The following is a 16,451-nucleotide window of genomic DNA, read 5'->3' as shown; positions in this document are numbered from 1 at the left end:
TAAAACAGTGTCTGGATCCAGATCCTCACTGGTCGACCTAGAAATGATGTTATACACCAACCGTTCCATCTCTATTCGCTTTGCTCTGCTTGCACTTCTCATTTTGCTTGCAAGAATTGTTCCTAACACATCAAATTTGTCTTGTTAAGGTTTTAGAGACATCAAATGGTTTGCAAACTCTACCATTTTTTCTGTTAGTGCATCAGTTTGCTTGAGATCACGGATCGTTTTTTGTTTTTTTCATTGACCACCTTGTGACTGTGTTGGTACATCTGTGATGTCCTGGCTGTCTACTGTCAGCTGGCTGGCATGCGTAGGGATATCATGTTGCTCTGCTACATTAGAGATTACTACTTCAGTTAGGACAGAAGACTGCGTGCGGAAAACAAATTGTAAAGTAATGAGTATAACATCACATGCATGTACCAATTTAACATTTAAATAATCTGTGTCTTTCAGTTTCCTGCAATGGTAAATGAATTGCAACTCATTGCTGAAGATTTTGAAAGTCTTTGGAATTTCCCATTGATCTCAAACATGAAAGAATTATGCCACCCTCTAAAAGTGGATCCTATCATTACATATATAAAGGATTTTTCATCAGAATTCTAATGGCCATAGTGGATGCCAACTATGAATTCATATTTGTGGACATTGGAAAAAATGGGAAGGTGTCAGATGGAGGCATATTGGAGCAGACTCCTTTTCATTAGAAACTTAAAAACAATGAACTGAATTTACCGTTATTAAGTGACACAAAATATGGACAAAATTTTGTATTTGTGGCAGATGAAGCATTTGCGTTAAGCAATAATGTATTGAAACCTTACCCACAACGCAATCTGTCAACAGAAAGGAGGATCTTGAATTATTGGTTGTCAAGAGCTAGGCGTGTTGTGGAAAATGCGTTTGGTATTTTGAGCAACAGGTTTAGAATGTAGTGAATGCTTGTTGTGTCCTACAGAACTTTCTTAGGTGTAAAAGCGCCGGTGTGCACAGTATAATATGGAAAACAATGTAGAAGTAGCAGAAGTTTTCGGTTGACACCACTAGATTCAGGCTAGATAAGAAATGGCAGTCACATGGCAAAATTTAACAGGGAGGGCTATTTACAATATTTGAATGGTGAAGGTACTGTGCCATGGCAGAATGACATTGTGTAATATATGGACAGTAGCATTGTATGCTTGTAAACTGTATTGTGAGGTTCATTTAAGAGAATAACAATTTTAAGAATTTACAATGTTGTATGTTTCACTTAATGTTCCACTTGGCAGTATGTCATCTGTTTGCAGTACTTCAGATGGGGGAACTACTGTCCGTGTCCATGTTGTAGATGTTGTAGATGGACTGTCCAGCAATTTCCTCATCACAGGTGAAGTGCAGGGGGTCAAAGTAACAACTTTGGCACATACACATTCTCAGCCACTGCCCCAGATTTTTTGGAGGCCTCAATCTTGTTCAAAAGAAATACAAAGTAAGGTGCACCCGGGGAATAAACCACAATAATAATTGAATAATGTAAAAAATATTTGATATATATAAAAAAGAAGGAAAGATGGCGGACCTTGGCACGGTTGATTTAATCCACAATTTTGTCACTTATCTTAACAATAATGATTACAACCTATCTATCACTTGTACTTGGAGTTCACTATCAGTTCATTTCTTGGATCTGAGTCTCTCGGCACAGGGGAAATTATAAAAAAAAAGTAGATACTAACAACTATATCGATTTCAATAGTAATCATCATAAACCTTGGTTGAAGAATATTCCCAAGAGCCAATAAAATAGAATTAAAAGAAATTGCTCTGGACCAGACTTATTTGAAAAAGCAAAGGGAATGTTAAAATCCTTTGAAGAGAAAGGATATCCTCATAGGATCTAAGATGAGGCTTACGAATATACCAAGAAACTAGACCGAAATTGTCTTTTAGTGATAAAAGAAAAGAAATGAAAATATAATGATTCGGTATATATAGTAATTTGAGGTTTGTTTCAAAGTATAATGTAAAATCAATGGGGGCAAAACATATTATTAAAAAAAATGATCATATATTAAAACAAGACTCTATTCTAAGTACAGTGATTCCAGAACATTCCAGTTATATTTAAGAAAAATCCAAATTTAAAAATATGTTAGCTCCAAGTTTCTTTAAATCGACAAAAGAGTATGAGAAAAAAACTCAAGATACTGGTTTCCTAGGTAATACAAGAGGAAATAATAAGTGTGGGAAATTGCGATATACGACTTGCAATTATATGAGGAATAAAGAAAAGGAGGTGACATCTCAAGCTTCTCAAACGTTTACTATATCAGGTTTTATCATTGCAGTACCTCCTTCGCCATCTACGTACTGCAGTGCCCTTGTGGTCTGCAGTCCGTGGGGAAGATGACTAGGAGTGTGCAAAGTAGATTTATGGAACATAGATGGAATATTGTCAATAGTGTGAAAAATCATAGTGTTTCTAGACACTTTAAAAATATACATCAGGCTAATCCTTCAGGTCTGAGTGTGGTTATCATGGAATCCATTAAACAAACAGTAAGAGGTGGGGGATAAGTTCAAAACCCTCTGTGATAGGGAGATCTTTTGGATATTTAAATTGTTAACTCTGGCACCAGAAGGGTTTAATGAAATCTTAGAGTTTAATTATAGATAAGTTTTCTAATGTTCTTTGATGAATTATATAAATATAACTTAACTGATATGTATCTTTGGTTTCATTATGCACTCAATGATAAACCATCTCCTGGGAATTTGGTGTATTGTGCTGTCTAGTTCCATAACTTACGTATGTTGACCATTTTTTGCTATATGGGTTATCAGTAGTCTTTAGGTCATCTATATATCCCCTACATGAAACACACTTTATAACAGGTAGATTTATTCCTCCGTATCGAGCTTCCTTTTATTCTCCCCCTTTTTATATCCACGTGCAATAGTATGGTTCATTCACACTCGTTGTTTCCTTTATATTAGTGTTACGGACTTACCTTATCCCCGCCGCTCCGTCCAGCCGCACTTCCGCATTCAGGACCATGTGACCGCACCCGGAGGCGGTCACATGACCACAACCTAGAGGCGGGGATTTTGAATCCCCTTCTGTATAAAAACCTCACTCTGACACTCGCTGAGTGTCAGAGCAACACTTACCTGTTCCTGGCTCCTGCTCTTCGTGGATTGCAGTGTCTTCCTGTTTCCAGTGTCTCCTGTGTGCTGATCTCTGCCTGTTTGACTTCCCTGGCTCTCTAATCCCTGTGTACCGACCCGGCTTGCTGACCATTCTCCTATTCTTGTGACCCGTGTACCGAACCTGGCTTGTTGACTCCGAGTTGCCTTCTGATTCTGCCTGACTCCAGTCCTGTGTACCGAACCGGCTTGTTGACTCCGCTACCACCGCTTCACTCCGCTGTACTACATCTTGAGGCGAACCTGGGGACCGCGACCTGCGACTCCTGGCAGCGAAGCCCACCCCGCCTTGCGGCGGTTCTTGGTGAACACCGGGGAGATCGTTAGACTCCGCACCTCAGGTAAGCCAGCGCTAATCAAGATTAGTAATATAGTATCCAGAATCTGTTACAGTTTGCTCTGACCATGGATACCACAGCTAAAGATCTGTTGGAGCATTTAGTAGGAAGGATGGATAAACAAGAAGCTAACCAAGAGCAACTTTTAAAATTCCTCAATAGTCTATCCACTCGCTTGGATGTTGTCCAGAACACCCTAGTGGCTGGTGGATCACCTGGGCCGGCAGTGGCCCCTGTACCTCAGGCAGCAGCAGCAGCTTCTTCCTCGCAGCTACGGTTACCTAACCCACCTAAGTTCGATGGAGACCCTAAAAATTGCAGAGGATTTTTAAATCAATGCTCCATACAATTCGAGCTTCTACCTGGGAACTTCCCCTCCGGAAAAACGAAAGTGGCCTATGTGATTTCGTTATTGTCCGGTCAAGCTTTAGCATGGGCTTCCCCCTTATGGGAGAGGGACGACCCCATTCTACAGAACTTCAACCTCTTCTTGTCCACCTTCAAGAAAATATTTGATGAGCCAGGAAGGGTGTCCAATGCCGCTTCCGGCTTACTACGACTCCGCCAGGGAAACCAGTCTGTGGGGCAGTATGCGGTCCACTTCAGAACCATGGCCTCTGAACTTCGCTGGAATGATGAGGCTCTAGTAGCTACATTCTGGCAGGGCCTTTCAGACCGAATCAAAGACGAGTTGGTATCCCAGGAACTCCCTACGTCTTTGGACGACATTATCTCCCTCTGTGTCAAAGTTGATTTGCGTTTCAAGGAACGTAATTCCGAGAAGGAACAGTCGCGGCGTAGCATGATTCGCTTGGCCCCCAACTTCCAAACCCCGGTTCTTCCCCCTGAAGAGCCCATGCAACTTGGGAGGACCCGCCTATCAGCCGAAGAGAGGGAGAGGAGATTTCGGAACAAGTTGTGTTTATATTGTGGAGAGAGTGGCCATCTTCTGAGTTCTTGTCCCAAACGCTCGGGAAACGACAGGGCCTAACGAGTTCTGGAGCTGTGTCGTTGGGCCTCTTTTCTCAGTGTCAGTCAGTTCCCAATAGTAATGATTGCCTGTCTATTCCCATTTCCCTTCAGTTAGGACAAAAGACCTTCCCGCAGTCGGCTCTTCTAGATTCCGGAGCCGCAGGAAATTTCATTTCTGCCACAGTAGTTAAACAATTCGCTATTCCCACACAAGCCTTGGAACAACCCATCTCTCTGATGGCCATTGATGGGGGAAGAATCCCTGAGGGGTCCATCTTGGTACGCACTATTCCTCTTCTACTTCAGATAGGAGCACTTCATCGGGAGAAGATTTCTTTTCTAGTAATACAGAGATCTACCAACCCAGTCATCCTAGGACTTCCTTGGTTTTGTGCCCACTCTCCCACCTTGGACTGGAAATCTGGTCACATATTGTCCTGGGGACAGTCCTGCTTCTCTCGCTGCCTACAGAGAGTGGTTCCCCCGAATAGTCCCAGACGTACCCAAGAATTTCCTGTGACTCTCCTGCCTGAGCCATATCAAACCTTCTCTGATGTTTTCTGTCAACAAGAGGCCACTAGACTTCCTCCTCACAGAATCTGGGACTGTGGCATTGATCTGATACCTGGTAAACCCATTCCCAGGGGCCGTGTTTACCCCCTTTCCCTCCCGGAATCTAAGGCTATGGAGGAGTACATCCAAGAAAATCTAAACAGGGGCTTCATCCGCAAGTCTGCCTCCCCAGCTGGGGCTGGCTTCTTCTTCGTAAAAAAGAAAGATGGGGGCCTCCGCCCTTGCATTGATTACAGAGGCCTGAATGCCATTACCGTTAAAAATCGGTATCCACTGCCACTGATTTCTGAACTATTTGACCGGATCAAGGGTGCCACCATCTTTTCTAAACTTGACCTCAGAGGAGCGTATAACCTTATACGCATTAAGGAGGGGGATGAATGGAAGACGGCGTTTAACACCCGAGACGGCCACTTTGAATATCTGGTCATGCCCTTCGGGCTATGCAATGCCCCAGCCATATTTCAGAGCTTTATGAATGAGCTGTTTCAAGACCTCTTGTACCAATCTGTAGTCATCTACTTGGACGACATTCTCATCTTTTCTCAAGATCTAGCATCTCATCGTACTCATGTATTGGAGGTCCTCTCTCGTATCCGAAAAAATCAGTTATTTTGCAAATTGGAGAAATGCACCTTCGAGCAGAGACAAATTCCCTTCCTGGGATATATTATTTCGGGCACCGGTCTACAGATGGATCCCACAAAATTGAAAGCCATACTTGACTGGCCCCAACCTTCAGGCCTTAAAGCCACTCAACGCTTCCTAGGATTCTCCAACTATTATCGTCAATTTATCAAGGGGTACTCCTCTCTCGTGGCTCCCATCACAGCATTGACCCGCAAATCTGCTGATGCTGGTATTTGGTCCTCTGAGGCTATCCAAGCCTTTATATTATTAAAGTCTCTCTTTTCATCCGCACCCATTCTTCAACAGCCAGATTGTTCTCGTCCCTTTGTCCTGGAGGTAGATGCCTCTTCTGTTGGCACAGGAGCCGTACTATCACAGCGAGGTTCTTCTGGAAAACTTCATCCCTGCGGATTCTTTTCCCGTCGCTTTTTACCTGCTGAGAGGAACTATGGGATTGGCGACAAAGAGCTCCTGGCCATCAAATTGGCTCTCTCCGAATGGAGACATTTACTAGAAGGAGCACAATTCCCTATCACCATATATACCGACCATAAGAATTTGCTTTACTTACGCACTGCCCGATGTCTAAATCCTCGACAAGCAAGGTGGTCCTTATTCTTCTCACGCTTTGATTTCAACATCACTTTTCACTCAGGATCTAAGAACACGAAGGCAGACGCCTTATCTCGCTCTTTTGATCCAGCTGACATGGAATCCTCGGAAGATAAGAAATTCATTGTAAATCCATGTCAAGTATTGGCAGCTACACACCTGAAAAAGGGCTGTCCTCCAGGCAAAACATTCATCTTGCCACATCTACGCACCCGGCTCCTTCGCTGGGCTCATCACTCACTCTTCTCTGGGCATGCCGGCATTCGCAAGACCTGGGACTTATTGTCCCGAAGCTACTGGTGGCCTTCCTTGCTGGAGGATGTGAAGAGATTTGTTGCTGCTTGTTCCAAATGTGCTCAACACAAGACCTCTAGGAAGAAGCCTTATGGATGCTTGCTCCCATTACCCATTCCTGATTACCCTTGGTCACAGATCTCCATGGATTTTATCACGGACCTTCCCCCTTCCAAATCCTGTACTGTAGTGCTTGTGGTCACGGATCGCTTCTCTAAAACAGCTCACTTTATTGCTCTCAAAGGCCTTCCTTCTTCCTCCTCCTTAGCCGATATTTTTATTAAAGAAATATTTCGCCTCCATGGCTGTCCTCAACATATTGTCTCCGATAGGGGATCACAATTCATATCAAAATTTTGGCGGTCTTTTTGCAATAAATCCGGGATTAAGCTTGACTTCTCTTCCGCATATCATCCCCAGTCCAATGGGGCTACTGAGAGAACCAACCAAGAATTAGAGAAGTTTCTAAGAATATTCATCTCTAGTAACCAAGACAACTGGGTGGACCTTCTCCCTTGGGCCGAGTTCGCCCATAACAACCATTTTCATGAGGCCATCTCTAACTCCCCCTTTTTTGTTCTGTATGGCTGCCATCCTAGACTACCCACCTTCTCTCAAGTCTCATCTTCTGAAGTTCCAGCAGTGGACTCTCTGATTCTGCCTGACTCCAGTCCTGTGTACCGAACCGGCTTGTTGACTCCGCTACCACCGCTTCACTCCGCTGTACTACATCTTGAGGCGAACCTGGGGACCGCGACCTGCGACTCCTGGCAGCGAAGCCCACCCCGCCTTGCGGCGGTTCTTGGTGAACACCGGGGAGATCGTTAGACTCCGCACCTCAGGTAAGCCAGCGCTAATCAAGATTAGTAATATAGTATCCAGAATCTGTTACAATTAGTGACTTTTCCATTAGTTATTTTTACAACAGTTCTTTTATTTAGCAGCTATGGCTCAGCAGGTCAAGACACAGGTGCTTCAAAAGACATCTAGGGTGCTAGTCCTTAATGGGCTAGAGCAGTGTTGGCTAACCTGTGACACTCCAGGTGTTGTGAAACTACAAGCCCCAGCATGCTTTGCCAATATATAGCAGCTTATTGCTGGAAGGGTATGCTGGGACTTGTAGTTTCACAACACCAGGAGTGTCACAGGTTAGCCAGCACTGGGCTAGAAGTTAATTTGCTCCGTTTATGTGTTTTTATTTTTATTTACTCCATAATTATTATTTTTTTTACCCATTTTTTTACTTTCTTTTATTTACAATTTTCTACTGTGGCTAATATAACTCTTCCCTGGCCTACATTAAAAGTTAAGGATGGGCTTCTAACCCTATGTGTGAGCGTTTCCTCTGGATGGTTAATTTGGGCATCAGAAGGGCTGAATGTAAAATATAGAATTCTGTTATAGATATGATGTCAATGAATTTAAAAAACAAGATCTATGCGATATGAACTTATTCCTCTCCAACAGAGAATAATAAACAGATTGGTCTTCCTATTTCTCTTCTACCCTTCTTTTAGCAATCCACTCTATGAATGAGCAGTGGCTCAGCACGATGTGATGCAGATGCTCTAACAAGACAGATAGGGTTTGAGCCCTTAACGGGGTTAGATGATTTTTTATATATATTTTTTCACTTCCTCCTCCTCCTCTTCTTTTGATAAATATATACCCGGAGAATATATATTTCTTTATGATTATTTTGGAGTAAATAGATATTTTTTTTCATAGTTTTGAGAGGAATAAGAATATCCTGTATGTACCACTGGAATTAATGGAGAGAGATGCTTTCTGTATGTCTAAGTGATGTTATGCTTCTCTCTTCCCTGGCTTGTCAAATGTAACAGTTTGGGTATTAAAGTTCAATGAGACCTCAGATGTATAATCCCAAGTAAGAGACACAACTTCAGTTAGCACAACCAATAGATTTATTTAAAATATACTTAGCTACAAGTGTTGATCAATTCATAGGTATATATGTCCAGTACAGCAATCGCATCAGCAATTCAAGGAGCCCTCCTCAGTCAATCAGTGAGGCTATAATGGGGTTCAGGCTCCCTGGCGCTTCTGCAGTCTGCATCATTCCAGGAAAAAATCTACTGGATCCCCCAGTGTGTAACAGGTGCGCACGCAGGGGGGGTTTCTGGATCTCCGGAAACCCCTCCCCTCCGCTAAAGAAGTGCCCCTACATAGTACTATATAGCAGTCAAAGAAGCGTCCGCGGCAGTGCTGTATTGAAGCGGCAGTGCTGTATAGAAGCGTCCGCGGCGGTGCTGTATTGACAGTGCCGCGGCTGCGGTATAGTACAGTGCTGCCGAAAAGGAGCTGCTACGCATGCTCTAGCGCAGCAGCTCTCGTTTGTTTCTTTTGTTGGTTTTTTTTGGGTAGGGGGGCAAACCTCCCCTTAAAAATCCTGCGTGCGCCCCTGTATAAGTCTATATAGTAAGCAGAAAATGATTCCAGCCACTGCCCCAAATGTACATGTCATAAGGCCATACTCCTCAGCCATATGCAGGGCCGGATTAAGGGAATGGAGGCCCCTGGGCTAAGGGGGCCTCCATTCCCCCGTGAGGGCCCCCCCCTCCGTGATCCGAGCTGCCTGCGCCAATGTGATCCGAGCTGCCCGCGCCCCCCCCCCCCCCCGGCACTTAACTCCTTCTCCGGCGCGCTGTACGCTCTTTCCTGAGGAGATCTCGTGAGAGTGAGACTCACGAGATCTCCTCAGTAAGTAGACTACAGCACGCCGGGGAAGGACCGCAGTGAAAGTGCTCAGCAGCACTGATCACGCCGGGGGCGCCCCCGCCCCCGGCCGATCAATGCTGCAGCTGAGCACTTTCAAGGGCCCCCTGGATGCCATAGGCCCCTGGGCTGTAGCCCAGTTAGCCCTATGGTTAAATGGCAATATGTTGCAAGACCAACTAAATCATTAACAGCTAGATGGTTAAAGTGAATACTGATGCAATACATGAAATTGATGACAGTATCATTCTAAACAGTTAATTTTGCAAACTAAGCACTTACATTCATATATTGCTTATACACAAACATTACAAAGTATACTTAAGAATACACAAATACTTATATATCATCATCATCATCACCATTTATTTATATAGCACCACTTATTCCGCAGTGCTGTACAGAGAACTCACTCACATCAGTCCCTGCTCCATTGGAGCTTACAGTCTAAATTGCCTAACATACACACACACACAGATACATAGACTAGGGTCAATTTGTTAGCAGACAATTAACCTACCAGTGTGTTTTTGAAGTGTGGGAGGAAACCGGAGCACCCGGAGGAAACATGGGGAGAACATACAAACTCCTCACAAATAAGGACATGGTCAGTAATTGAACTCATGACCCCAGTGCTGTAAGGCAGAAGTGCTAACCACTTAGCCACCCTGCTGCCCGGTGGCTATCTGTATGTTGTAAAATCAACATTACCTAGCGTTGGTAAATAACCATTGTCTCTCAGAGTTCTAAATTACTTAAAGAGCTGAGTTTGCAGGACATAATCCACTGCACTAGTTTTAGGGAAAACATGATTAGAGACAAGTAAATAATGTGAAAAAACATCACAGACTTAGTATCTGTTCATAAAGAGACACATAGAAATCAGTGATAGGCTCCATCTTGTTTCTTAATAAAAGGAAAATACCATAACTATCAGCAAGGTTGAATTTTTTTTTATCTGCAACAAGTTTCCCACCCGACATTTTCTGTTACTCTGTACAGCGCTGGGAAATTAGTGGCGCTATATAAGTGTAATGACCTGCCTACAAGCTTGCTGCTTTGTATTGACAGCTCCTGCCTCCTTGACTTTTGGACTTTATCTGTGTTTCATTTTATGTGTCAGCAGTAGTACCTCTGATCATCAGAGGTGCTGCTATAGTGCCTGTTTCTTGTGCTTTAAGAGTTAACCTTGTGGAACTAATTATTCCTTACACCTGGGTTTTCCCCTATGTATACTTGTCACTCCCAGCATACATTTCTGGTTATTGTTGTCACACCCTGTTGTTTCTTGTTGTTCCTGCCTTCTGATATGCTTCTGGTTACTTGCTGCTTGGGATCTCTCCATACCTCCTGCTTCCCTACATCAGCTGTGTACCTGGTGTTTTCTGCAAGTTCATATTACCTCCTGCTTCCTGCATCAGCTTTGCACCTGGTATTTACTACAAACTCATGATTACCTGCTATTTGTACACTTCTGCAAATAAACATAGAGTGTTTTTCACCATATTCGTGGCTCCTAGCTGTATTTAACTGTGACAATAAGTAGCTGATGATGATGTTAAAACATATATTCACAAATTGTTATGCAAATGCTTATACTATACTCAATAAAACATTAAAATATATAATTAATCTCTAAAATTCAGTAAGCCAGCAGTACTGCAAGCTATGTATTAGGAGCTTATAGCAAATTATTAGATCTGCTGTGTGAGGGCCAAATTATACAGTATGTTATGGAGAATGAAAAAAAACAACCAAATGAGACACAACACAAGCAAAAATTGACATTTATATCTGCAATATTTTAGCCCACATTAGAAGATGCCAGTTGAAGGAAAGATGGTTGATTTTTGCCCCAAGTATTCCTCAATCTTTGGAGGTTATTATACTAGTTGACAGGTGCATTTAAATACATTTTTATTGAGATAAATTGGTTGTGCAAGAACATGCAGCCTTCGAACTAGTAGTAATGATGACCATCTGCAGTGCCGGTAAAGAAGATTGAGATCTGGCAACAGTAGATGTAGGCATTCGATAGCCAACGAGACAGTACTTTACCCTCACCTTTTGTTAGCATATTTATTAGCACAAAGAAGCCCTTAATGGGCTAAATGAATAATGTGCTTCGTTTGACTGACAAGGACCGAAGACGAATAGGCCATCCTAGGTGGCAAACGACAGATATGTACCAAAGGTTTTTTTGAAAGCCAGTTTAAGATCTTGGTTCCTCAGGCTGTATATTATTGGATTAAACAATGGAGTTATAATAGTGTACAACAGAGACAGAACTTTCTGTATATTTTCCTGATTTGGAAATAAATAGATACTAATTAGTGATCCATAATATACAGATACCACCGTTAGGTGAGAGCTGCAGGTAGAGAAGGTCTTCTGTCTCCTGGTAACAGAAGGCATCCTTAAGATGGAGAACACAATATACACGTATGAAACCACGATAGCGGTAAACGGGCATAGAAGTACAGGTATAGTCAGTAAAAAACTTTCAATTTCTACCACTAACGTGTCTGAACAGGAGAGTTTAAGCAGAGGAGCAAAATCACAGAAGAAATGGTCAATGACGTTCGGTCCACAGAACTGCAAATTATTCATTGTGATTGAAATCATCAGTATTATAACGCAGATAAACAACCAACACGAAATAACTACTTTGAGGCAAAATGTTTGGTTCATTACAGATGTATAACGTAGAGGGTTACAGATGGCCTGATATCTATCATAGGACATAACTGTAAGGAGAAGAGATTCTAATGTTTCTGAAGCAGTAAAAACATAAAATTGAGCCAAACAGCCTATAAAAGATATGGTGCTTCCTTCATACAGTACAACACGGAGCATATCTGGAACAATACTTGTGGTTAGTAAGATGTCTGTTAAGGACAACTGTGTGAGGAAGAAATACATAGGGAAATGGAGCTGCCTGCAGCTTGCCACCAATATAATGATCAGAAGGTTTCCACACAGTGTCAGACAATAGGTGGTTAATAACAGAAGGAAGAAGAAAATATGTAAACTTTGGAAACTTTGAAATCCCATGAGAAGTATCTCGGTCACCATACTAAAATTGTCATACCGCATATTGAGAGAACCGACGGCGAGCCTCTACTAAAAGAGAAGGACTCTAAAGTGTAGTAAATCAAACATAGCTAAAGTTAAAAAATATAAAATAAAGTATTTTAGTATAGCAACTTGGCTAAAATCACACTATTATACAACTTTTCTATAGCAAGTCGTAATCATAGTGGTCACAACTAAGAAACAAGCAATATCATCATAACGATGGTCCTCATCAAAATAAATCATGCAAAATGTCCTTATAATAACACAATAATAAAAAAAGAATTTCTTGCAATACGAAGAATCATTTTGGGCATATTGTCTCAAAGTGGATGTCCTTGAACTTGGCAAATTAAAATTATAAATGGGCCTAAAGTGTTTAAGTTATAAGGAATGTTTTACAAGATATATTTATTTACACAAATAAGCTGTGTGTGAGAAGTAAGGTCGCCCATTGCACTTCTTGGAAGAATAGGGAATTGGTCTTCATCTATGAGGAAGTGAAAATAGAGGATCGATGTACTGCACTCTCCCAAGAACTAGGTAGACACTGTAGTTAGATCCAAGGCTGAACTTCAACTTAGGAACAAAGCAGAAAATATTGCACTGTAATTTATAAAACAACTATGTGACTATGTGATTGTTTGGGGTTTTTTAGTCTGATTGACAGCAGAGAGCTAGGATGGGTTTTTAATACCTTTTAAGACAATGCATACTATTTGTTTGTTTATAATTTTCAGGTGCCTTCCACTAAATAAACTGAGAAATTTAAGGGATTAATCATTAAAATCAATATGCATGAGAAGTAGACGAAGAAGAAGAATCAATAAGCATGAGAAGAAGAAGAAGAATCAATAAGCATGAGAAGAAGAAGAAGAAGAATCAATAAGCATGAGAAGAAGAAGAAGAATCAATAAGCATGAGAAGAAGAAAAAGAAGAAGAATCAATAAGCATGAGAAGAAGAAAAAGAAGAAGAATCAATAAGCATGAGAAGAAGAAGAAGAAGAAGTAGAAGAAGAATCAATAAGCATGAGAAGAAGAAGAAGTAGAAGAAGAATCAATAAGCATGAGAAGAAGAAGAAGAAGTAGAAGAAGAATCAATAAGCATGAGAAGAAGTAGAAGAAGAATCAATAAGCATGAGAAGAAAAAAAAGAAGAAGAATCAATAAGCATGAGAAGAAGAAAAAGAAGAAGAATCAATAAGCATGAGAAGAAGAAGAAGAAGAAGGAATCAATAAGCATGAGAAGAAGAAAAAGAAGAAGAATCAATAAGCATGAGAAGAAGAAGAAGAATCAATAAGCATGAGAAGAAGAAGAAGAAGAATCAATAAGCATGAGAAGAAGAAGAAGAATCAATAAGCATGAGAAGAAGAAAAAGAAGAAGAATCAATAAGCATGAGAAGAAGAGAAAGAAGAAGAATCAATAAGCATGAGAAGAAGAAGAAGAAGAAGTAGAAGAAGAATCAATAAGCATGAGAAGAAGAAGAAGTAGAAGAAGAATCAATAAGCATGAGAAGAAGAAGAAGAAGTAGAAGAAGAATCAATAAGCATGAGAAGAAGTAGAAGAAGAATCAATAAGCATGAGAAGAAAAAAAAAGAAGAAGAATCAATAAGCATGAGAAGAAGAAAAAGAAGAAGAATCAATAAGCATGAGAAGAAGAAGAAGAAGGAATCAATAAGCATGAGAAGAAAAAAAAGAAGAAGAATCAATAAGCATGAGAAGAAGAAGAAGAATCAATAAGCATGAGAAGAAGAAAAAGAAGAAGAATCAATAAGCATGAGAAGAAGAAAAAGAAGAAGAATCAATAAGCATGAGAAGAAGAAAAAGAAGAAGAATCAATAAGCATGAGAAGAAGAAAAAGAAGAAGAATCAATAAGCATGAGAAGAAGAAGAATAAGAATCAATAAGCATGAGAAGAAGAAGAAGAATCAATAAGCATGAGAAGAGGAAGAAAAATCAATAAGCATGAGAAGAAGAAGAAGAATCAATAAGCATGAGAAGAAGAAGAATAAGAATCAATAAGCATGAGAAGAAGAAGAAGAATCAATAAGCATGAGAAGAAGAAAAAGAAGAAGAATCAATAAGCATGAGAAGAAGAAGAAGAAGAAGAAGAAGAATCAATAAGCATGAGAAGAAGAAGAAGAAGAATCAATAAGCATGAAAAGAAGAAGAAGAAGAATCAATAAGCATGAGAAGAAGAAAAAGAAGAAGAATCAATAAGCATGAGAAGAAGAAGAAGAATCAATAAGCATGAGAAGAAGAAGAATCAATAAGCATGAGAAGAAGAAGAATCAATAAGCATGAGAAGAAGAAGAAGAAGAAGAATCAATAAGCATGAGAAGAAGAAGAATCAATAAGTATGAGAAGAAGAAAAAGAAGAAGAATCAATAAGCATGAGAAGAAGAAGAAGAAGAATCAATAAGCATGAGAAGAAGAAGAATCAATAAGCATGAGAAGAAGAAGAAGAAGAATCAATAAGCATGAGAAGAAGAAGAATGAAGAAGAAGAAGAAGAAGAAGAAGAAGAAGAAGAAGAAGAAAAAACTACAACTTTGTAGGAAATGTTCATTCCAAGTAAGAACTTGCACATTTATAAATAAATATATACATTTATATAGCTATATTTACTTGTATCTATTCCCTCTGGCTACTACCAGCTACACAATAACCACTTTTGAATCCCACTAGCTTCTACTGTTTCTGAATTGCCTTCTCCCTCCAGATGGCAAGCTTTCATGGGCAGGGCTCACGCTACCATCTACCTCGCATCTGCACCTTCGTTACAAACCCAGTATCTACCTGACCTGCGATGATGTTGAAGAGGATGATGATGAAGAGCATTCTATGATAAGAATGGAGAAGGTGCACTGAATATTCCTTGTTTTGCAGAGCAGTGCACAACCCACATTATTTTAAATAGATAAAGGCGTGAAGAGGGAGCATATTTAGGGATGTTTCTTACTGTGGGAAAGGATGCGCAGCTCTTTCCTCTCCACAAAAACACTTTACTAAACTGCAGGTTGAAAAAGTGGAGAAGTTGCCGATAGCAACCAATCAGATTCTAGTTATCATTTATTTAGTACATTCTGCAAAATGACAGCTAGAATCTGATTGGTTGCTATAGGCAACATCTTCACTTTTTCAAACCCGCAGTTTAGTAAATATACCCCTTGAACTTTGAACCAATTCTGGATCTGGAGGTGATTGAGTTTTGTCCTATACTTATAATATGATGCATTTTGTAGTTGTACTTTTGCAGGTTTCTAGGTAGACTTCTTTCAATGTAAGGAAAAGTTTGGAATATGCCAGATGTAATAAAGACCACCTCATTCTCTCTTGGTTCCTCTCATTCTCGTGATTTAAATCATATATTGGGCTAAACCAAACCATATTTTAGGAGGAAAAAATATGCTTTGCGAGTAATCAAATAAACAAAATAGATTTGGCACATTATTTAAATAAGGCTAAGGCAACACCTCTACCATATATGGGAACTACTTTTTTAACACCATTTTGTTGAATGTCCTTAAATTTTAATTTTCATTCTTTATCATTATTTGAAATTGTCAGTCCTAATTCATTCTCTCCTTCATTGTCATCATTACAGCAGCCACATCACAAGAATTTTACAGCTGCTTTCCTATTTTTTAAAACAAATCTTAGATTTACTAAGCTGCGGGTTTGAAAAATTGGGGATGTTGCCTATAGCAACCAATCAGATTCTAGCTTTCATTTATTTAGTACCTTCTACAAAATGAAAGCTAGAATCTGATTGGTTGCTATAGGCAACATCCCCACTTCTTCAAACCCGCAGCTTAGTAAATCTAGCCCTTAATCTTAATATTTTTTATCAAAATTGTCTGCAACTTAATACATTTAATGTGTGATTTTCTATAAGATATGAGTAACAAATACTTACAGGAGAAATCATCTATCTCTATTTTGTGATGTATCTTCAGGTTTTCACAGCTTGTCTGGTTTAGAACAGTAGCCATAATTCATTATTGCATCAGATGATATCATAT

General features: G+C 40.3%; 1 protein-coding gene across 1 annotated transcript; it reads right to left on the bottom strand.

Annotated features, from left to right (window-relative positions):
- Positions 1-11,513: 11,513 nt before the first annotated feature.
- Positions 11,514-12,446, bottom strand: LOC142150426 (olfactory receptor 11L1-like). The gene has a single exon (XM_075205618.1). It carries the CDS (start codon positions 12,444-12,446, stop codon positions 11,514-11,516), a length of 933 nt encoding a protein of 310 aa, XP_075061719.1.
- Positions 12,447-16,451: the final 4,005 nt, after the last annotated feature.

This window comes from Mixophyes fleayi, chromosome 4 (genome assembly GCF_038048845.1).
Source record: "Mixophyes fleayi isolate aMixFle1 chromosome 4, aMixFle1.hap1, whole genome shotgun sequence".
Classification (NCBI taxonomy): domain Eukaryota; kingdom Metazoa; phylum Chordata; class Amphibia; order Anura; family Limnodynastidae; genus Mixophyes; species Mixophyes fleayi.
Note: the sequence above shows the minus strand (reverse complement) of the source record. Positions and strands in the feature narration are given on the sequence as shown.

What these genes read in the sequence shown, in the direction of transcription:
- LOC142150426 (XM_075205618.1), bottom strand. Translation starts at nt 12,446, where the DNA reads ATGCGGTATGACAATTTTAGTATGGTGACCGAGATACTTCTCATGGGA.